Source organism: Brachyhypopomus gauderio, chromosome 5 (assembly GCF_052324685.1).
Source record: "Brachyhypopomus gauderio isolate BG-103 chromosome 5, BGAUD_0.2, whole genome shotgun sequence".
In the NCBI taxonomy this organism is placed as follows: domain Eukaryota; kingdom Metazoa; phylum Chordata; class Actinopteri; order Gymnotiformes; family Hypopomidae; genus Brachyhypopomus; species Brachyhypopomus gauderio.
Genome location: NC_135215.1, coordinates 6664285 through 6687336, shown reverse-complemented (window position 1 = coordinate 6687336; position 23052 = coordinate 6664285). Strand labels below are relative to the sequence as shown.

The following is a 23052-nucleotide window of genomic DNA, read 5'->3' as shown; positions in this document are numbered from 1 at the left end:
AGGAGTGCATGTTCAGAGACGCTTCCCAGCTGAAGTTTGCAATCTCAAATGCTGCTGTTGTACACTGGAATCTGAACACAATTCACAAACTAAGGGCTCCAGGCCCAGACGCTCAAAATTAGACAGGAAACACACTGTCCAGATCGACCTAACTGTCAAACGAATTCCACAGGGACACACATGGTGTATTTATGAGAATTCGAACACAAAGTGTGTTTCAGAGAAAATGTGGCAGTCACATGCACCCAGAAAGAGAGACACGGAGAGCCGGGGAGGAGGGGAGAGAGGAAGACTAGAAAACCAAGAAACAGACAGAACAAGAGAGTGAGAGAATGTGTGTGTGAGAGAGAGAGAGAGACAGACAGAGAGAGAGAGAGAGAGGGAGAGAAGCACGCTGATGTAAGACTGCAAGCCAATGAGTCAGAGCTTCACAGCACCCTGTGATTGGAAGCAGAGCTGGGTCTGCTTGAGAAGGCCAGGCTGGACCAAGAGAACGCCAAGACCCCCACCTCCACCCCCCACCCACAACCCCCACCCACAACCCCACCCACAACCCCCACCCCACCTCTCTGGGTGGATGCACAGGGAGAGAACAGTGCGGCTGCATATGCTGTTGCTCAGGGTGACCATGAGTGACGTTTTCTTTATGCAAAAAAAAAAATAACCTAGCTCTTCAACGAGCTCACATCCTTCCTGCATGCGCGCGCGCGCACACACACACACACACACACACACACACACTCTTTAAGGCCACACAACACACCTCTCAAAAGAGAGGGCTTCACTGAGCCCCCTGGAGGACAGAAGAGCACAACGACCACGCCTCTCTGCTGACACACACACACACACACCCCAGACAACAGTCTGAAGACGCTTCCTCACTGTGACACCACGCCACATAGGCCTCTGTGGTGTAGCAATTTAAGACAACAATTTGTTTGTTGTTGTTGTTTAGGACTAGTCTAGGGCCAGTCATGTCTGAACAGGCTACTATAAACAACACAACTCCAGAACACTTCCCAATGCAGCAGCACAACTGGTCCTAGCTGCCAAAATAACTGCCTCCCACTCGATTTATACCACAATTATGTGACCACAACTTTACTTTAGATACACACACACAGTGTTAAAAAGACACGCTAGACACACTCCTACATGCACGACCAAAAAGTCAACAAAAATGGAAACTGTAACCTTTAATTGTGTGAACAGCCAAACATTTATGACCTACTTTCAAAGAAAATAAACTGAATCATAAAAGAACAGGTTGTTGCATAATCAAAAAGGGAATGCGTGAATTTGGAGTTCTGCACAATTCCACTTCTGGTCCCGTCTGACAACTTCCTGGTAGCGTCTCACATCAACCCGGTCAAGTGCCCAGCGGGTGGGGACGGAGGGGGACGCCAAACCCAGAGGCCAGGGGAGAGACGGGGCAGAGCACGTAAAAGACACTCGGGCCGTCTCCTGCAACCAGATGGAGAGGCCACCGGTCTGCACTCGATGGGTCTCAGCGTTTGTGGCTGTTCACGTTTCTCCAGAGACCCAGTAAACATGATTTATGCCAGTCAGACCATCTAATCCAGCTCAAATGCCCTCTAAGGCATAATGCGCTACCAACAAAACAGCTCTCTACAATCTACAGCGTTGACGTGGCGTGACGTATAGCCCCCGGACTAGACGGCTCCCAGTGGGGTCCGGTGTTGGCTTGTTGTCTCTGTGCTGCTCCATACGTGCTTCACGGCTGACAGGTTGGTTAACATAAAAACGCCTTGCAAAAGAGAGATTGTGCATTACATTTTAGTAATCTGGTGCTGGTGTGTCATGCATTCATAAACTGCACCAAGACCCAAAATGCTAAAAGCTAAATTACAATAGACGATAGTTTCGATAAAGAACAATAACAAAGAGCTCCGTCATACAGAAGCCTGGGTCTGCTTCAGCGTCCCTGGGCTGCGGGGGCCAGAGCCCCTGGAGGGGAACCCCGTTTGTCCACCCACAGCAGGGCCACGTCTCAGCAAGCTACACATTATCCGACCACCAACTTCCCCCAGATCGTTCTATCTCCATCACCAGCCATAGAAGTCACACCTAAAACTGAGCCGGCCACACAAACCTAAGTGACCCAGCCAGTTACAACAATTTCTGAAAGCCCAAAGCTTAATGGCTTCTTGGCAACAAATTCAAATCAACCCCTGAACTGGGCAGATGTCTGCAGTTTAGACTGAAACCGAGATGGTGTGGGTAGTGGCTGTAATTCCTCTACAATGACACCTCGGCCTGAACGATGGTGTGTGAAATATACTCTGAAGGCTTGGTAATAAATAAATAACAAAACTCAAACAAAATGTTTTCCATAAACTCCTTGTGAAAAGTAGCCCGTCTCAGCGTCAGCCCTGAGGGCGATTGGGGGGGGGGGCACATTCTCCAAATTCCAGGGAAGACCATGAAAGCTTCACAGCAGAGCACAGCTCGGTAGTTGGCCTGACCCACCTCAGTGTATGCCCACAACCTGCCAAATGACCCCCCCCCTCCAACATACCAGCCAGTGCGGCACACAGGTTAAAGAAAGTGCTGAATGATGACATGCTTCAATGGGCCCAGGTAAGTTCCCGAGGGCACGCGGACATCTGGGGAAGAGAAGGTGTGTCCATTCACAGTCACACTCTCTGATCTGGCCTTAAATAAGAGTACACAAGGATGTGCTGCAAGCGTTTTGAACAGCGTATTGTGCAGGGCCTGGACACTGTGTGTGTGTGTGTGTGTGTGTGTGTGTGTGTGTGTGTGTGTACCGAGCGCCGTCAGCTCTCAGATGGAGTGCAGGCTGCAGTGTTCTCACATGAATGGGCCGTATTCATCCAGCAGACAGCCGGTGGCCTCAGAAAGCCGCGTCCAGCCGGTGCGGGCCAGGGTGGTGTTTGAGGGGGGGGGGGGGGTGTTTCAGAGTGGTGCGGGGCCAGGCCGGTGTTGGGGGGGTGTCAGAGTGGTGCGGGGCCAGGCCGGTGTTGGGGGGGGGTGTCAGAGTGGTGCGGGGCTCCGGATCTAGCAGGCAGCCGGCCTTAGACGGCCTCTCCGCAGCCCCGTGGGACAGCCAAAGACCAGGGTGCCATGGCAACACGGCCGTGATCATGCCAAGCAACCCCCCCCCCTCCTTTAGACACTGTTCATCTTTCTGAAAGAAAGGCTGAATTCGGAGAGGCTGAATAAAAGGAAGTCTGGCTTCTGCTTCGGGGGACGTCGCTGGACGTCCGCAAACTCGAGGCTTTTGGCGGTATGAATAACCGTGTCTGAAGGGTCGCGTCCCATTGATATTTTAGGGCACATTATTGGGGGTCTCAAATTTCCTACAGCAAGACATTCACACCAAGTACAGGACCATAAATGCAACTTGTAAGCCGATACAAAACCTTTAAAAAGCACATTGCATTTCATCATGAAACGCCACGTGGTTTCTGACCAGGAGCTGCGTCGACGTGGGAGAAACCAGAGTGCCGGCCCACGGTGGATGAGCTCTGGGACGCCTGGGAGAACCGTCCCTCCCACCTCTTGGTTCAGATGGAGCTCCTCCATGAGAGAAGAGAGATCCAGGGTGGGGCGAGTGCACACAGCCGAACCCCAGAAGGGCCTTCACGTGGCCATCTGAGCCTCCCGCTCACTGGGGCTGTTCAACCACCAAGAGCCTGGGGTTATTGCCCCACTCGGTGGGGGGGGACTGTGACGTAGGGTCTGCTTCTCCATCCCTCCCCGAGCACACTCTGCATTTCCCGTCTGGCCGCTCATCTGAAGCCCTCGGCCGGAGGGACCTTCTCCCTGCCTGCTCCTCAGAGCCATGGAGAACGCCGATCCAAAACCGCATTCCGCAGTTGCACAAGGAGCATGCCGACTCCAGCCTGAGCAAGCGTTCCCGTCACCCTTACTCCGCCATTTTGGCTCTGGGGGGGGGGGGGGAGCACCGTGACGGTGGTTCTGGGGTGTGGTGGGAGATTAGTAACCCGACGCGGTGTTCTGTACGCCATATGGCAGCCTGGCTGCGAGACTCAGGACCGCATTATCTGGATCAGCTGGGCGGCAGGAACTGTTTACATCGCTCCTGGTCAAAGGCCCCTGGGAAGAGACCAGTGAGGAGAACAGAACATGGTGCAGATTCACAGCACCTGCAGTACAGCAGGCTGGGACCAAAACACCTGACCATCAACACCACATTTCCATGCAGACACTAACAAATGTATTCGCCTGCGACAAGACCAGAAATCTGGACAGACCTCCGCATCTTCTAGCACACTCATCCAGTGAAGACCATCTCCTAGATCAATACTGCTTAAAGCCTGCTGGCACTACAGGACGTCAGAGCACCCAGCGTCCTGCCTGAGGAGTCGGGCCCCGAAACAGAGGGTACGGATATTGATCAGCCCATGACTCAGACGAGCAGTACTAAGAAGAGTGTGAGGAGCTCAACACTGGTGTACGGAGTGTGAGGAGCTCAACACTGGTGTACGGTCCCGTTATGCAGGTGGCAACAGAGGACACTTCAACTACTGCATCACGTATCAATTGGTGGTTTAAAAAAAATACTAAAATCTAATTCATAAAAGCATCCGATTCGTATTGATTATTGATTTAATTCACATTGCGGTAATTCCACTGCACCACAAGTTCCATTCTTGGAATATTCATTCCCCTAAATAAAGGAGAAGTGAGATAGTCATTGTTTCTCTCTCGACAGCGTGCCTGTGAAGGTCCTGCGTAAACATCTACTAATCAGATGATGGTGTGTCTGTGGAAACGAGGTAGCACAGAACCAGGAAGGGAACATATAGAACGTCTTACAGGGGCGTAATACGACCACGCAATCAGACCTATAATTAACTAACATATGCACACATACATAAATATAAGTACATATATATCATCTGTATATATTTGCATTGACAGATAACAGGTCGTTGGGGACATGCCATGTCAACGTTTTTGTTTTTGTGTGCATCATAAATATAATATGAACGCAAGATCATAATGAGAGAGAATGGTTAGAGTTCTTAAAGACACACCTTCCTCGAATGAGGATTTGATAACACCAAACAGGACATTATTATCCTACATGCCCGAATCTCCGAAATGGGACAGCACGTCATGTAACGGTCCTGCATCAGGCTTGGACTGGCCTGCCTGTCTCCGGTCCGGTCCGATATTACGCTGCAGCACAAAAACCCAATCTGGCTAACGCCATGCATGTAAACACGAGCCAAACATGTTTAGTTCAACTTTGAGCTGCACCCGGTTCGTCCGGTGGCGACAACCGGGACGTGCGAGTGAATCCCAGTCTGGGCGCAGCGCGAGCGTCCGGGCCCGTCCGGGCCGTCAGCCCAACCCACCGGTCCGTATTAGATTAGACAGCGAACGCGCAGCAGCGTTTATAACTATCCGTCGCGGTGAACGTTTCGCCACCGGCTCCGGTTCTGAGCCCGTTTCCGCCACGAGTGTCACTACGTGTAACTTCCCGCAGGTCCGGTCCGGCGAGGCCTCCGACACCCGCGGTCTGGACTCGCAGACCCGCATGGAACACCAGCCGTGCAGGACCCGAGACAGCTTAGTCCCGACACGGGCCGCCTCCCCGTGTCCCGTCTCCTTCCGCCTCCCCGTCCAGCTCGGCGGGACCGAACCGAACGCTGCGCGAGCGCTGCGCGAGCTTAGCACGTAGCACGGGAGGGGGGGGGAAAACCACCCCGTCTCACCTCTCTTATCGAGATCGTATCCGACCACCACGAAATAATCTGCGAGCCTGGCCATCCTCGCTACGGGCCTCTGTCGTCGTGGACCTTCCGTGCGCCGCGGGTGTTCCGATCACATGCCGGAGGCGGGAGAGATCGCAGGGGCGACAGCAGCATCCTTCCAGCCGAGCCCCGCCGCCATACTGTCGCTGTTGCCGTGCCCTGACGGCGCGCATGCGCGGTAAACGCGCCGCGGAAGGACGCGCCACGCCAACGGCGCACGGTCCGTTTATTAACGTTTTACACCGAAACACAAGAAGACAGAGAACGTTGTGTTGTTCAACGCAATAAAAATGTGTCATTTTGGGATTATTGGAACTACTGTGCGAGCTTATTTGGCCGTCTCTGTGAAGCAGGTTTGAGTAATATTTAAGGAACATGGAGGTGTTGCTAGAGCAGAATAATTCATAATGGGCCTCTACAACGATATTTTCACTTTAATAATGCGATGGATCACATGCGGGGCTGGATTTCCGATATTAGACCAAGCACACGATGCTTAATGAACGAACATTGCTGTCACGAACCCGTTTAGTCGACGCCTTCATGACACTTTCGGTATGCAAAGTGGACCAGCTTGAAGGTTCATCCAGCTACCTAAAGATCTGAGGAGCTGATCTCACTCTTACATAACACCACTACGCCCAAAGCGGCGTGTCATCGCCGTCCTAACCCAACCACACTCGGTCTGGCGCACTACACACAGGAACTGGTGCCACGCTTATGGCTTTCTAGAAAGATAAGTACAGCAAGTATCGCGATAGCTTTACATAAACGTTACGGTCATGCTCTCACACCAGAGAGAAAAGCTAAAAGTGTGTGTGTGTGTGTCCGTCCCGGATATCCCTCGAATCGGAGGCCAGCGTCCTTGTCCGTCAACACAGACACGCCTCTGAACGAATTCCAGCACTTCCTGTGTAGTGTCCTTCGACCTATAGTGCTTGACTCACCAGATTTAAAAACATTCCCAAGCACTGATTTATGCGATCAGTCAAGTTTGTTGTGCTCAGCTGTGTCTATTGTCAGTAACATGAGTTGTTTGATAATAATCTACAGTAACCAAACACACCAAGAACAGGGTTGTTTTCATGTGCATGGATTGATGCCGTTTTCACAAAAGTATGTGTGTGTGTGTGTGTGTGTGTGTGTGTAATGTAGGCTATCCATGCTCAAAAATACACAGTGAGCAGATTTCTGAAGATGTCTTGGTGCCATTATATCAGATGCTGTAGGTTCTTCTGCAGATAGAAGCCCCTGCACAAGAGCCTTGTGTGTGTTGTTCCACGTCCTGCCTGCGAAATCAGCATCGGTCCATTTGAGTAGATACTGCAACACAAGTTAGGCAAACTGAATTACGGTATTTCTCATTAGAATAGTAAAAGCGGGTCGTGGAAGTGTTACTGAATGGCCCCGGGTTTGACATTTCCTGTTTTGCTTCTATTTTTCCTTTTGCTTGTTCATGGTTACCACTCTTTCACCCACAGCGAGTTGAAACCTTGAGATGTTAAACTCTTGATAGAATGTGATGAGAGGATGAGCGTTGAGCTGAGACAGAGCAGCTACACGTGCATGTTCGTGGAGGTAAGAGGGCCAAAGTGTGTGAGGGTGTACGTGCGTGTATGTCAGCACACGTCTCTGCGTCTGACACACGACGCTTCTGGGAGCACAAAGAGCAGCACTGTCTGGCCGGATGCAAAAATCACATGACATCCTGTCGACAAACCTATAGACAGGAAGAAGACTGCTTGCTTGATGAAATCTTTGCTCATCTTGAATCATGATACCTTACACCCTAACATCTATCTGAAATATCACTGCAGGTGCATCAAAACTCTTCAAATGAGACCAGAGACATATCACCAGATCCAAACCCTCTTTGTTATTTTCAGACATTTCAGCCAGTCACTGGGACGTTGGAGAAGGAATAACAGACTTAAAAATGCCTTAGATGCAGATTTTGATTTCCCTGTCAGAACAGCTTGATCAGATAAATCAGGACTCTGGCTTCCAGTGGCGTGCACACGACACACGACATTTTGGGGGGCAAGTGCTCAGGGGGGAAAAGGGCGCTTTTTAGCACACGTGGAACACTTCATTGTAAAAAATACACGCATATGTTGAATGAAATTTGACTTTTATTTATTCTCTAAAAGTGAGTTTTCAACGGAAAAAAGTCACACCACCAACTGATAAAATCCATATCCAATATTAACTATATACAGTCAATGTTAAGTACTTCAGTTAACTTCTGTTTACCCTCCACGGTCTGCAGGCCTTGTTGCATATATTTTGGAATTATTAAATCAATATATGCCTACAATTAAGACAGTAAAAAGACCTAAAAGTAGGAGAAGGAGTTATAGGCTACTCCTTCTGTGTCATTACATGAATGCAGATGGGCATTTTTCACAGGTAATGGGGAACTTCCCGTTTCTTCTTTCACAAATGAATGTGTTCATTTATGTTGCCTAACAAAACCTATAGCATACAACAGAAAACGTTCAGCTTAACACATAGATTTGCAAATTCTACCTTAATATGTGGTCGTCCTCACGTTATCTTTCATTGATTTGGGCTAGAGTGACTAGTTTATCAGATGACCAGTCGGCTAAAAATGCATAGTAGTTTGGTGCTGTATGAGACATTTTACTGCACAACAAAATGATTTCACATTGGGCTTAGAGGACAAACGGTACGATTTGACTTGATGTGTATGTGACCAGGCTGCTGCTGTAGCGCATCTGGTGTTAAAGGAAGAGAGAGGTCGGGTGTGTGTGAGGTGGGGGCTCATTTCAGGGCATTGTTTTTAATCGCTCAGGTTTTCAAAAGATCAATTCAAACCGACCTCAGTAAAATGTTAATAATCATAATATAATATTTTTAAAGGCTTCTATGCCTTCAGATGTCTGACTGTATTCTGCATGACCTGTTCACACCACCCTTATAACCTCCCCTGCTACTACGAATGCCACGTGCTGTAAATACAGACTGCCTGGACAATGCTACTTTTTGTTTTTACAGTAAATATGACATATGAGGGCTTGTCATCACATGAAACCTGGAATACCTGGAAGAGCTAAATCAGGACCATGCTCTAGCCACACCCCCCGCCCCCCCAGGTGTACAGGACCAGCGTCCTCATCTTCATTCATCTTTTATGTCTGCGGTTCATTTGATCCGCCTCTCCACAGTCCTCTATGTTTCTGAGTCTATTCACTCCTGTTTGTTGTTAGTAACAAATCCATTGTGCCTAAACAGGTCACGCCCAGAAACATTTGCCCAATCAAATGGCTTTATCCACAAACCTGGTGGAAGCCTACGCTAACACAGAATACCATGAGCGTGAGCTGTCTCTCCTTGAGTGGAGATGAACCCGCTTGTCAGCCATTGCGAAAGGTGAAAGGGTCACGTTAACAAACTTGGTGGGCGACTGTCAAAACGTGCAGGAGAAGCACTCTGGGAAATCGGAGGGAAACATTTTTCTAACTGGTGTTTCAAAGGGGCTTTGCGGCTGCGTGTCACCAGTAACACAGAGGCCAAATGCATTACAAGGAAGAAACACACTGACTCCCCTTATTGCCTGTTGTCTGAGTTTGTCATTTGTATTATAAATACATTAAATATTAATTTTAAAATAAGATGCTAGATAGATAGATAGATAGATAGATAGATAGATAGATAGATAGATAGATAGATAGATAGATAGATAGATAGATAGATACTTTATTGATCACGAAGGTAATTTAACAAATTTAGCAAATATTTATCTTAATCTAAGTTTAATCCCATGAGGGGTTCTACTCCCACTCTATACCAGTGCACCGTCTTGTCATATAGGGCAACGATAAATGTTGAACTGCCTGGCGACTTTGAGCTTCACTAGATGGCAGCATACATGGGTCAACTGCTCCTTTGCTCCGGCAGTACCACATCCTACCACTAGGGTGACCTCTGGAGGAAACCAGTGAAGGTAATACCAGTATAAAAAGCATAAATGAAACTGAAACTCCTTTCTCAGAAGAACGTTTCTGTTAGGTGTTAGGTTAACTTATGAAATGAAAATGCAGCATGTTTTGATACTCAAAACAAAACACAAAAACAGTTCTAACTAAATTTCCACAGACAAATTTTCACAGCAACTGACACATTGCAGTGCTCACGTTTGTAAATAACTTAACATATTATTAGCATTGCAGTCAATAAAAGGAAATGATTTTGATTCCTCTCACACCTTTCCGCTCAGTGGCTTATCTGTGGGACAATGTGCACTAGATTCAGTGCTCATGGAATAGAGCTACTTGTGAAGTAATTCAAAAAATATTTAAAGCAAAGCCCGGGCAAGAGATCAAAGTGGTGCTTGTTTTCTTTCTGGGGCAGTTTGGCACTCAACCACAATTTTTGGTATCACATGATTCTATGTGGTTACGTAAAAGAGTTAATCTCACTGACCTGACCAGGAACTTCCAGACTGCCAAGAGGCACTGAGTTCATCAGCCACCACCTTACACACATCCCAGTTTAAACGTGACAGCGATACTGGGAAGGACCCTCCTCTTGTTTCTCAACTTAGTCCATGAAGATGCTGTAGAATGATGTTATACAGAGTATACTCTGGGTATACTACACACGTCACAATCTGACATTTTACTTTCAGCTTCTAACGCTGAAGCAACTTCTAACGCTGAAGCTCTGAAGCTCTGAAGCTCTGTGGTATGACATGTCCCACCACAAGTCACAGAATGTGGCAGATTCCTCAAACAATGTGCATTACCACAATGACCCTCAAGCCATGTTAACCACAGACAAACTTCAGATGGTGCATGTGGTTGGAATGACAGCCAGAAAGATGGAGATGAATTTAGCTCTAATGAAAAAACAAGGACCATATCAAAGGCAGTTTTGTGTTCACCATCGCAAAACAGAGCAGTCACTTCTGAAACGTGCCATATTTGTCAATTGTGATTTTCACCTCAATCGAAATTTGTCCTCCGCTTTTACCCATCTGTGCAATTAGAACACACACACAAACATACTACTAGGGGGGTGTGGTGCACACGTGCCCAGAGCGGTGGGCAGCCCTAGCCCGGCGCCCGGGGTGCAGTTGGGGTTAGGTGCCTTGCTCACGGGAACTTCAGTCATGGCCTCGAACCCATGGGAATCGAACCCACGACCCTCCGGTCACAAGACCAGTTCCCTACCACCAGACCATGACTGCCCCTCTCTTCTGAGCTTGGTAGAGAGATTACAGCAGAAAAATCCAATGGCTCACCCTGGACATCAAGGAATCATAAACATTAATTTAATCAGGATGGAAGACATGGCTGGACTAAGTCATCATGGTTTTCTTAATTGTTGATTATGATGTTTTCCTTATAAGGACTCACTACAATTTTCTCTGTGTAACAGTTTAAACACTGAGGTTTTATGTTTGCTTATTTGTTTTCAATTGATTCTTATCAACCATTTACAGTATTGAGTCATAACTAGAATCTATATCTATTGATTCATATCATATCTAGAAAGTATAAGTCATCTATTTCCTCTACACTGAGCTAAAGAAGGATATAGTGGCTGGCACTTCTGTGCACCCGAGAATCCGTAGGTGGTGATATGTAGGAATCCGTAGGTGGTGATCAATCATGAGGAAATAACAGTAACAGTTAGACTCCATTTTTCATCACAATAGGTGCAGTTGTCCTTCCCCAAAGGATCATATATGTAACATGAGGTTTTCACTCTGAGAATCACAATCATAATTCATGTATTGGCCACTACTTTACATATTAAATATTTACATATTCGAGATGTAAAGGCATACTGAATTGCAGTAGATTTTATGGAACTTGTGTAATTGTGATCATTTCCAGACATTTTGCTGTAGCTTCTGTGAGTGATTTTGAAGTAGCTAACCTAATGTGGCAACATAGCACGTTTACAGTTGTGAGTCATTACATCTAGGACATAAATGCTTCTAGCCAGAGAAGAGATTAAAGTGTAAAATATGAGAAATTACATTTCAAGGAAACATACAGACGTGTAAAATATGTATGGACTAATTAAGCACGTTATTAAAGACATAGAGGATGGGCAAAGTTTAAGATAAAGGAAAAAATATAAATAAATAGAAAACTTGTTCGCCGGACCTGACAAGAGATTAGTTCTTGTAAGATAAACACAAGATGGTACCCTGTAGGACGCGGTACAGTAAAACCGGTCCCAAAACCCCAAACCCTGTTGTTACACCCATCACCTTGATTCTACGCAAACTTTTATCAACAATGAATGTTTCTGACGCAGCGTTGCGCGCTATAGCACCGCCCATCGATATTTAAACGCATAAATGTCAGAGTGCCTCTGACTTCACAACTGGGTCTTGACTAACGCGTGGCAAAATCTCACCACATAGCCTATATTATTCTTTCGGTGCAGTCTCACCTGATATAAAGGTTAGTTTCAAAATATATTACAAACTAGATATTATTATTTGAAATATATATTGCACAAGCTTAAATACAAGTGAATGTTTTGTGAGTAAGTTTTGACAAATGTCAAGAGTTAATTAGCTATTTCTTTAATAATTGTTTATTCTTGGGGCTTTGTGCGTGTGTGTGTGTGCTAAGTAAGCTTAACTCGTAAGAAGATAAAGAGCGTCCTCTAGCCAAAATTGTGATACACGTCACATTGATTGCAAAAAAGTTGCCTGAAATGTATGGATGCCAATTCTTTATCTTCACTCTCCGTTTTGCTCAGGAAAGGGCCGACGTACCAGCAGCGCACTTGGAGCCGCGTTTTTATATCGCACCAGCTCGGATCTTCCTCCGCCTTGAACTCGGTATTGTCCAGGTGGTTTTCAAGCCCCCTCCTGCCCAGGGGGTGTGAAAGAACTTCTCCCACGATGCGACCGCTTCTCCCGGCTGCTCTCTATTGCATCAGCCTTCTCTCTCTACAACTACAGGCGCTTCCAGCGGGAAGGCGACTGGAGAAGAACCGGTAAGAACTTTGCAAAGCTGCTTTCTAATCACCCCAGATCCAAAAATGTCTTTAAATCATTACATATGCACAGACGTTGTCTGTTATCTGAATGGAGCAAATTAAAGAGTGAGAGAGATGGAATGACAGCGCAGGCTAGATTCAGTTTACTCATGAAAAGTTGCATTAAACTAAAGATACTGCAGTACACAGAGACTGCTCTTAATTAACTCTGTTTGCTGGATTGGCTTTGTGCCGGTGCGTGCGCAATGTGTTCACACTTTAGACTTTGCTCCCCTCTTAAAAGTGAGGGAATATTTGACCATTTTGTTTTTTAAATGAGTGCGGCTGTGCTGGTTATGCACGGTGAGGAAGAGTGCGGGTCTTCTCCTGCAGCAGGGCTCCTATGATAGTGCAGATAGTGGTGGGAATGAACAAGGTCAGCGAGCGTGGCTGACGTGCCGGGAGGAACGCACGCGCCTCTCGCGCCAGACCTCCACACGTGAGACGCTCTTATCATCTCACCGAGGAGAGGGACACCACTGTGTTCCTGCTCACTCTCTTCATCACGGCACTCTTGTTCACTTGGCTGACTTTATTTTTAATCGCTTTGAGAAAATGTGTATTTTGGTGCGGTTAGACTATTCTTTAGTTTGTAAAAAGCGATGCGTGGACGCTATTAAATATAAAGTAACAACGGCACATTGGGGTAATGCAAAGTTTAGAAAAGAACTTAAATATCGGTGTTTTTCTCTGTGTTCTGTATACTTAACTATATTTTGTAATGTAATGGGATAAGTTAATGGACTGAGGGCGGCGATTGATACAATCGCGGTTAATTTATTGGGAGGAGCATTTGTAACAAATAGAGCAGTTAATTGACTATGACTTTTTTAAAAACAGCTTTTATTAAGTAGGCAAACCCGTTTTTCTCACTGTTTTGACAAACTAGTGACAGGATTGAGCCATATAAATGAATGTACTTGAACTTTTATACGCGATGCCTCGTGGATTAGGGCAGTTTCCCAGTAGCATGGTGAAACAAAGAAAGTCTTTAACCGGTACAGTTATACTCAACACACTCTCTCTTATTTAAGACCATCTTAACAGTAAGATTTTGGGAAACGGGACAAAGTTCAATAATAATGGTGCTTAACAAAAGCTAAAAGTCAAGAATCCCAAAGGTTTACACTTACTGTTCACCGGTAAACGGTGCTAGTTACAGTGGCAGCGTTTAAAACTGTGGGAATTGAAAGCCGGTTAAATCGCGTGAAGTGAGAAGAAGGATGCACTGTGCGCCCTCTACTGGCCGAGAGAGAGTCTGGCCATGTGCGTGGATTCACTGACTCAGCTGGTTTTAAAGGCAGGTTAAAACCAACCAGAGCAAATGATACAGACCTCGAATATTTGTGGGTTGGCATAGACCCCTGACAAATAGACACTCTTTCTTCTACATTTTGAACGGTCATGATTTATATGCAATGAGAAGAATAAAAAAAGAATTGATTCGGTTCCATTGGTGAGTCATGACTTTCACTTCAGAGAAACAGAAGCACTAGGAAAAAAAAACAAATGAAAGTGTGAGGAAAGAAAGTGAAGCATTTCTGATATTGGTTCACCTCAGTAGGCTGTTGTTTAGGGTATCGTTTGTCACGCAAATAAAATGATGATCCTACCAAATCTCATCCTAAAATGTTCACGTGGCGATCCAGTTGGCATCTGAGCGGTGAACAGTGAAAAGAAGGACTCCTCTGTTAATGTCAGACTCTCTTTTAAAGGTTCAGATGGATGAGTTATTTCTGACTCATGCAGGCACCCTAACAGCAAGGCACCACCTGCCACCGCAGTGTACAATTCAGTAGATGTTCGGTAAGCGGGAGACCTGTTTACATAGAGAAAGTGAGGTGGAAGACATCTTTCTCAGAATTCTCCTCAGTCTTTGTTCCAAGGAAGAGAGACAGCTCAGACTGTGTTCCATGGTAGAGAGACATCTCTCCTCCCTTGGTATCTCTTTCTTCTATGTCTACTTTTGAAAATACTGTAGCTCCTCCCCCTTCTTTGTTCTCACTGTCTTTCCCACTAGGTGTCTTAAGTTCTCTACACACTTTGATACATTTGATAACAAATATAATGTACAGTAAGTGATGTGTACAGTACTGACATTTTCTATGATGTTTTTCGTGTCCTTTGTCACAGACAGTACTTTAGTGTCCTGTCTGTGGGGCTGAGGCCTCCATTACAAGATGATCATTCCAAATGACTTGGAAAATCTCTGCTGTTTATAACCCCTTCTGCCCGACTGCCTGCGCTGCCTTACATAACATGTTGAGATCTTGTTTGCCAGTGAATATTTTAGATGCTGGGGTAAAGCAACATGTTGAAAGTGGATTTAAGAATATCAACAGTAAACCTGACCATGCTGAGGGGTCAGAGATAGTTTGGCTTTTTCACTGGCCTGAAACTGATCTCAAGTAGCTCAATATTGGGCCCACTGACCTTGCTTGTCATTATCTTAAAATCATTAACTAATCACTTACACCAGCATTACAGAATGAGCAACAAACGCTGTCTGTAACCTGTATTTGCTTTTCCCAGAGGCCAAGGTTATTGTTTATCTATTGACAGAATGCCTCATGCTGTGATGTTTTAGCACTGTTAGTTCAGTAGGATTAGATACAGTAAACATTTCGCTTGAACTGGTACCTTGTGCATTCACTTGCATTTCTGCTAGTGTAGCAGGTTTGACTGCACACAGGATGCCAATTACGTTCCTGACTGAAAGAGAATCACAAGTGAATTTAAAACTGGATAGCAGATATTTTGGATCGTGGTAAATAGGCCTCACTGTGGTCCGAAGACGTTTGGAGCTGAAATGGGTCCTCTCCCACCTTGTTTTACAGCCTAAACATATTTCATACCAGTCAGGGGGTCATTATCGCCAGGTTAGACACAATATTCCGCAGTCATGCTAAATTCCTCTATGGATTAGAGGCTAAGACCTACATTCCACACTCTCCAGTCTCTGCAGTTTAGGACAGATGTACGTTCAGTCCAAAATGTAGCAATGATAAGGGGTCTGAACATGTGAGAAACCAGGCATTTAGCTCAGAGACTGGTCTGGAGGAGAAGCCCTCCAGACGTCTTTCAAACAAATCTAGCAACTGTAGCTGTCAAAGTAGAAACTTCTTCCCAGAGGCAATCAGACTTCTTAACAAACCAACACACATACACACACAACCCCCACCCACCCACCTGAGCCGACCCCTTTGCGTCACCATGAAGAGACTTGAAGACACCATCACTTTAAACCAAAGATCTACCTTCTGGACTATTGGAGCTATTCAGAACTATATCTCTGTATTTTTCATTAATTTGTTCTTAGTACAATCAGAAAATCAAAAACCCAGATTGATTTCCCAGCATCCTAATACTTCAGTTGTCAAACCGTTGTCTCATTTTGCAACACATCACCTTTCACCAATTAATTCTTGTCCCCATCCAGACAATGACCACACTGTTTTGTGGTGGTGGGAGCGTGTGGCTTTAATCCATACTTAGTTAGGCTAAAACTACCTCTTGTAAGTTTGGTCCCTCTCCAGGTAAAACATGCTTGACTCATGAGGCCGTTTAGAAGGTGCAATTATAGTACCTTTCATGTTTCAGTAATTTCTTTAACTGATGGTCAAGTCCAGGCAAGCTTATAATATAGTATCTCCTGAAGTGAACATTCTGAAACTGAGAGGTGGATAACTGTCAAAACAGTGCTTTGTCATGTCAGAAAAAACAAGGTTTCTGTGTGATCCAAACAGTGGGAACCACCAGTTAACTTTAATATCTCATTTTGTATTTATTGTTTTGTGTTCCTCTGTTGCCTGCAGTCAGGCTTATTTCTTCACTCTTGATTTTCTGAGGGTCCACTCAGCCCAGGCCTGTATTGCGTCTCCTCTTGGCAGGGAGGAAATGGACCATCTTGGGAGAAAAACATCTCCATGTAACCAGAGACGTCCATCAACTTGATGACTCGGTCACATTTTCGGTCAAAGAACAGAAAGTACCTATTAAATAGTGACTTCAAACGAACATAGACATTTATGTACACAAACGAACAATTGATTTCAAACGTCTACGTTTTTTTTAGTTCTCCAGTTCGAGTAGAACCAACTAGCACAATTTCCCAGCAAGTGAAGAGAGATTGGACCCGTGAGCTGCAGATCATGGATAAAGCTCTTCCAGGCGCTCTGTCTCTCCTAGAACGAGAGCCAATTAAATACCGGATACTCTTACTTTTTCCACTTAAGATCCTTGAGTTTCTCCTGAGAAGTTGTTCCTTATGGACATTGCAAAGGAGGTCCTGTGGCTGCTTGCCAGCACCGGCCCAGACGAGAGTCCCCCTTCAGCAATAACGAACAGAGGCCTGGTCCCATCACAGGTTTAAAGTCCACTTCTAAAGACTGGGCTTCATGTGCAGATATGAGACTGCCAATGGTGGTCAAATGAGTTCAAAAGGTGTCATGACCAACAAAACATGTTGTGGATGCTGGTCACTATGATTCAGCAAAGATTGGTTTTTTTTTGTAAATGTCTAAACCTTCATTGTCTGTCCGGTTGGTTTTGCTGCTGTTGGGAGGGCTTTTCAGAGACTTGCAAATGAAGTTCCTGAATGGAGGTTTTTCATTATGTTCTAGATGGGTTGGGTTTCCTGATGCAGGTGGTAATTTTCTCCACCGAAGGTCTTACACAACAGACATCTACCACAACCACAGATCAGATTTCACTGTGAACTGCAACAACTAATTGAAGAAATTTTAGACCTCAAAAAGACATGCTTATTTAAAAAAAAGACTGAATCCATGCTAAAGTAAAACCACTAATTTTGAACATTGTTCAAAGACAAATTTCTGGGCAAAGCAGGATGTATATACAGGATATCTTCTCTGTAAAACTAGTAAAAAAATAAATAAAATGAAATCATAAATGATGGGTATAGTTAAGGTCCTCCTGATGGTTGCCAGGCGTCAGAATTTCAGCATCTGTCCTGAAGGCAGACAGGGCAGCCAAGTCTCACACCAGCACGCCCTTATCTGTCTCAACAAGTGCTTTACCAACTAGCTTCATCAGTGTTCAAAGCTCATCAAAGCCAGGCGATCTCAGGGAAGGATTTAGCAATATTTAGATTTAGCAAGATCTAGACTTGACAGTGTTCTTTTGGATCAAGCTCAAAGTTAGAAATGGCATTTGAAAACACGGAAGGATAAATGTGTATAGATTACCTATAACACTGTTGGTTGTGAGTAACCTTTACTCAACAAGATCAGCTCTGTAGACTTTGCGTGTTTAGCGTTTAGTTTTCAGTTTGTTTTCTGTAACAGGTTGCTTGTGCTTTTGCTTTGTTTGTGGACCCCATCCTTTCTTACACTCAAATGCGTGCAGTGTTCACACTACATATGGTATGTTGGTTATAGTTTTCATTGAAGGAGATACCACAGCCAATTGCTGAGTCCTCTGCTGAAACCCACAGCACCCTTCTAGAACTTTCTTCTCCCTTCTGGAACCTCCAAATTATTCCTCCGCGTCCTGCACCTGTTTGATGTCATCTGTCTTTGTGGGTATATATGGGGCACGTTGTGTCTCCACACCATTTTGCATTCGTGTTATTGTTGTGTCTTTCTCGGTTTTGGATATAGCCTACATGGGAACCACAGTGTGACTCCACCTGACTGTGCTCTGACCCCTGCTACAAATTATGACCGTGAGCTGGGGAAATGCCCAAGTAAATAGATTATGTGCACACGTCCAATCTCCTCAGGTTCCCGTTTGTTACAGTGGCCTACGTAACCTACAAGATGTTTTATCAGATGCTTACATATGTACAAACACGATACCATTTTGTGAGATGTTAGGAGGTTGTTCGCTGAGGTTTAAAATGGCCGATGCCTTGCCATGCACCTGTCAAGTGGCTAGACGTGAACAATATTTAGAGTGAGGCATAAACTAGGCCCAGTGCAAACACACCATAATGGCTCTGGGTAAAGTGCAGGGGCCATGTCTAAAACTCTAGCATTCCTGTCAAGCAGGACAGATGGTAGTATGCAAAAAGCAGTACAAATCTGAAGTGTTTACTCTGTCCTTGAGAGCCGTACCGCTGCTGAGATGTGGACACAAGTGCACACAACCTAGCTTTAGGCCTTGGTCTCAGCACATGTACTGTATGTATAAAAAGTATGTATAGTTCTCATTTTAAATCATCCATAAATCCATTGCTATGTAGTTAAAACCTAATCTGATTTTACACAGTGTATTGCACAGTGCATTAAAAAAATATAACTATTCTTTATTTATTAATACTTTGTCCAAAACAATTTTACTTTGGTGTAGTTGGCATGCAAGCGGTAAATTAAACTCTTTTCTGTTTCCTTGCTCTGCAGGTTGGATTTCATGATAGCATCACATGGGCTCAATGAGAAAGGCTCCGGCTCTCCAGACTCTGACCAAAGCTCTGCTGATGCCACTTTCGTCCCGGCTGTGTCGTTAGGCCGAAGTGCTCTGTGGAAGGCCCTGCTTATGAGAAAGCCACCTGCATCACTGGTGGGTCCGACGAGTTCCCTCCATGTTTCCCACCCTACTCCACCCATGGGAGGGGCATCCTCCGAGGGAGGGGAGGAGCCACACCGGACACGCTCAAGAGGTCGTCGCCACGTCGTTGTGCGGCCACGTCACCGTCAGCGCCACGACCAGCTGATGCGTGTCGGATGCATCCTGGGCACCTGTCAAGTCCAGAACCTCAGCCATCGCCTCTACCAGCTGTTGGGTCAGTCCGGACTCGAAGACTCCTCACCCATAAATCCTCGCAGCCCGCATAGTTACGGATGAGCCCTGGAACGACAGTGGTCACAACGGAAATGGACACAAACCAGCAGCTTTACTCGTGAGTGTCCCAGCTGCAATCTCTTCGGTGTTGTTGCTAATAGGCTTAGTAATTGATTTTAGAAATGAACGCAGAACTTCTCTTTTTTTTCCCCCGTCTTGTCCATCGCGCGATTGTGGAGCAAGTACACTGTCTCTATCTTCTTTTTTTGAACAGGAAGGATCTTATGTTACAGACATGCTTAAAATGATTCACTCTGCCTTCAAAACATGGATTTTCATTTGGTGGATCGGCTTATCCAGTGGTTCATAAAATGCTGAGACGTTTTGATGCTTCAGTCCCTGAGAAGAAAGCCTTGATTTCTTTCCATTGTCATAAAAATACCATTGTGGACTATGGCCTGGTCTGCACTGCTGAACGAGCTCCCAGGATCTTCCATCCCAAGGCAGCCTCACTTAAGGCTGTTAGCTTCAACGCTGCAGATCAAACTGTTCTGTGGATTTGATCCAGGAGTTCAGTGGGATTTCTGTCAAGTCAATACTGGTGCGCTTCATGAGAGACTGGTGTGGTTCTGAAAGTCTTCACCTCGTTGCCAGACGATCCTAACAGCAACGAGACTGCCCCAGACAGCCTGGGAGAAAAACTCCCACCGTGAGCAAATGAGATAGAGCTGATGCCTTTGAGTGCCGTCAACTCGTGTAATGGCTACAGACGACTACCACCCCTTCTCACTGAACTCTTAGACTGCATCGGTTTTATACATGAGGCCAGATCCAACACACTTCAAGAATGAAAGGTCAGCAACAAATGTTTACATAAAGTTTTTATTTTAACAAATGAGTGATTGCTTTGATAATTATAGTTTTGTGCAATCTTTGCTATGAATACAATGGCTATTTGGTTAAGGCCACAATGCATGTGGTGCATGTGGTAATTGGTAATAATACAGAATCTTCCCACCTATAATCTAAGAGCTCATTTAGTCTTGATGGTATATATATATATATATATATATATATATATATATATATATATATATATATATATAATTTCTGAAGCTATAATAAACTATAATTGGCAAATCAGTCAGTGGAAGCAGTGGGGGCATCAACAAAAGCATGTCTTCTCCTACCACACACACAACAAATGATCCCTTGTTGATTCATAATATACACAAATGAAGAACACTGAAAGCATATATTTATTAGTATTAACTAGCCATTTAAAAACACCATAACAAATGAGAGCATGTCCACTAGCTAAAGGAGTTTAGTGCTGTCTTTTTTACATTCAGACAGATGTTATAAAAATGAGAGCAGTATCTGCTGACCCTGAAGAACTCCACTGTTCCACTAATTAAAGTCTATAAGAGGTTCTACCAAAACGTCAGATGAGTGTGTGCCAACCCTTTTAGTTGTGTGCCATGCTGTACACGTACAAGCACTCTAAATGCCTGGTGAACATTTTAAGGAGTCCCTCTTCTCATAATGACTGTGTGTGAATACGTGGGTGGATGTCCGAGCCAAAATGACTCCGTCTGTGCCTTTCAGACACAAAGACAACAGACCCTGCGAATAGCAGGAGCATACGAGTTGGTTATTCCTTATTTACAGCACCCCGTGGCGAAACGTTTGAAGCCACGTTAAGTGTTTTCATACACTTAATTCCCGAGGATTAAAATAGGCTGGAGTAATCCCAAAAGCCACCTGAGGCTGCTCCTGTTTGGAGCATTTCTACCACGAGCTCTTCAGTATTAGATGTTCCAGTGAAGCATCTGTGTTGCAGTGCTCTAGCATGTGTGTGTGAAAGCAGCTTAACCCACCTGCATGAATTCCATTCTAGGCCTATAAATTTCACACCCACCAAATGTTCTTCATCATTCCGAAAGAGAATCTACCAAAAACCTACTACTTGACACTTACTTTAATCTCTTTATTTGAGTTGTAATGTAATTGGCTTTTTTCGTTTTTATCACCAGTCATTTTTGCCTAATATAGTGTGTCTTGGAAGGGGCGGTGTTTTCTTTGGATAGTTACTTTTTCTTCATCGTGTCTAGTTCTAAAATAACCCTTAAGGCCATAGCTCTGATCCTGAGTGCTTTGTGGCTGGTCTGTTCAAAGCCTCTTTAAACATTCTGCTGTAATCGGTCCTATCCATGTCTTATCAGAAATCATTAAAATGCTTTCAAACTGCAGAGAAACTGGTGAATCTCTATACTTCTTTCACACTCTTTCACGTGAGTGTGCACACATGCAGGGACTGCTCAGCACCACATGCACTCCACTGTGGATGCCTTAACCATCTGTTCTTTGTTTTTGCTTTATGTATTGTAGTTGTATGTTTATGTTTATTTATTTGAAATTTTGTGGTGATACTCGAATGGTGGCGTCAGTGCCGGCCCTGTGTGCGTCTGTGTCTGTGTGAAATGAGTGGACAGACCCTTCCTGTCCTGGTGGCTTGTTTTGAAGACCTTTGCCCCCAGGCCAGGTCTCTGTCCTCGTGCAGCAGGACAAACACACGGCATGAGTTCCTCTCGGTGCCGTCACTGTGCGCTAGCTGCCCGTGTTCTTAGCCCAGTGAATTTGTGCAGGACTTCTGAAGGACGTTTGAAAGTCATGGGTGCTGGAAACACTTGGGTGGGGTGTGCTGGTTCTTCAACCTCTTAGGCTATGATGACATGGCCACACTCCAAACTCATATTCACCATATTACTAAAGGTCAGTCAGTGTTTTAACCAAAAGATGAAGCACTTTACAGCAGGAACCCTGTTTTTATGTCTTAACTTGAATCTCAGATGATGTAACTAAATTATGAGCTATGAAACTTGAGTTTAATGCAACCTATGTATGTACACACCCAATGTATTTTCAATGATGTATCTGTACTTCATTAGTTATACTATTTAAGTGATGTATTTATGTATTTATAATCCACCAAAGACATTATTTATCACCTGAAATGTTCACCTTGGAAGTGCATGGTGGGTAAGGAAGTAATGCATTACTGAAGGCCTGCATTTTGTTCCATAATGTTCATTATCCTATGTGAAATAAAACCATGTTCTTCAGAAACATTATATATGTCTCCTTGTCATTTATATGTCAACAAACACACACACACAAACTCACACACACACTCACACACGTATATATGTATATACATATATACATCGAGAGAGAAACACACACGCACACACACAAATACATATGCACATTCTGTCTTTACTGATTCCATCATGGCCTGGCGTCATGGTTTTCACAGAGTATTAATAAGTGACCAGCAGAAGAGTCATGCAACTTTCCACTGTAACTTTGGAAAAAACAGGTCAGGGGGAGGAGGGGGAGGAGCAGGGGGTAAGGAGGAAGGTGGGGGAAGGAGGATGAGGGGGGAGGAGGAGGAGGAGGAGGAGGAGGAGGAAGGGGGAGCAGGTGACTGTGGTGACATACTGTAGAC

The 23052-nt window shown here is 45.0% G+C and overlaps 2 protein-coding genes across 8 annotated transcripts in view; one reads left to right on the top strand and one right to left on the bottom strand.

The window, feature by feature from the left end:
* The window catches only part of sbf1 (SET binding factor 1), a 42851-nt gene extending 36912 nt beyond the window's left edge, over nucleotides 1-5939 (bottom strand). For 4 of the 6 annotated variants that reach the window (XM_077005187.1, XM_077005185.1, XM_077005186.1 and 1 more), the window contains exon 1: nucleotides 5730-5938. In XM_077005187.1, the coding sequence (XP_076861302.1) occupies nucleotides 5730-5784 (55 nt within the window). In that variant the 5' untranslated portion in view covers nucleotides 5785-5938. Of the gene's footprint in view, nucleotides 1-5729 lie in introns of all 6 variants that reach the window. The other 2 variants (XM_077005183.1, XM_077005184.1) reach the window with 1 other exon arrangement.
* Nucleotides 5940-12116: 6177 nt separating this feature from the next.
* Nucleotides 12117-22675, top strand: adm2a (adrenomedullin 2a). 2 transcript variants are annotated; one of them, XR_013130812.1, is made up of 4 exons: nucleotides 12117-12211; nucleotides 12516-12755; nucleotides 19160-19659; nucleotides 19816-22675. XR_013130812.1 is itself a non-coding variant. In XM_077005182.1 (3 exons), exons 2-3 carry the CDS (start codon nucleotides 12661-12663, stop codon nucleotides 19602-19604), a joined length of 540 nt encoding a protein of 179 aa, XP_076861297.1. In that variant the 5' UTR covers nucleotides 12117-12211; nucleotides 12516-12660; the 3' UTR covers nucleotides 19605-22675. The 2 variants fall into 2 exon arrangements, 1 of the variants encoding a protein (XP_076861297.1); XM_077005182.1 differs by having other exon boundaries at nucleotides 19160-22675.
* Nucleotides 22676-23052: the final 377 nt, after the last annotated feature.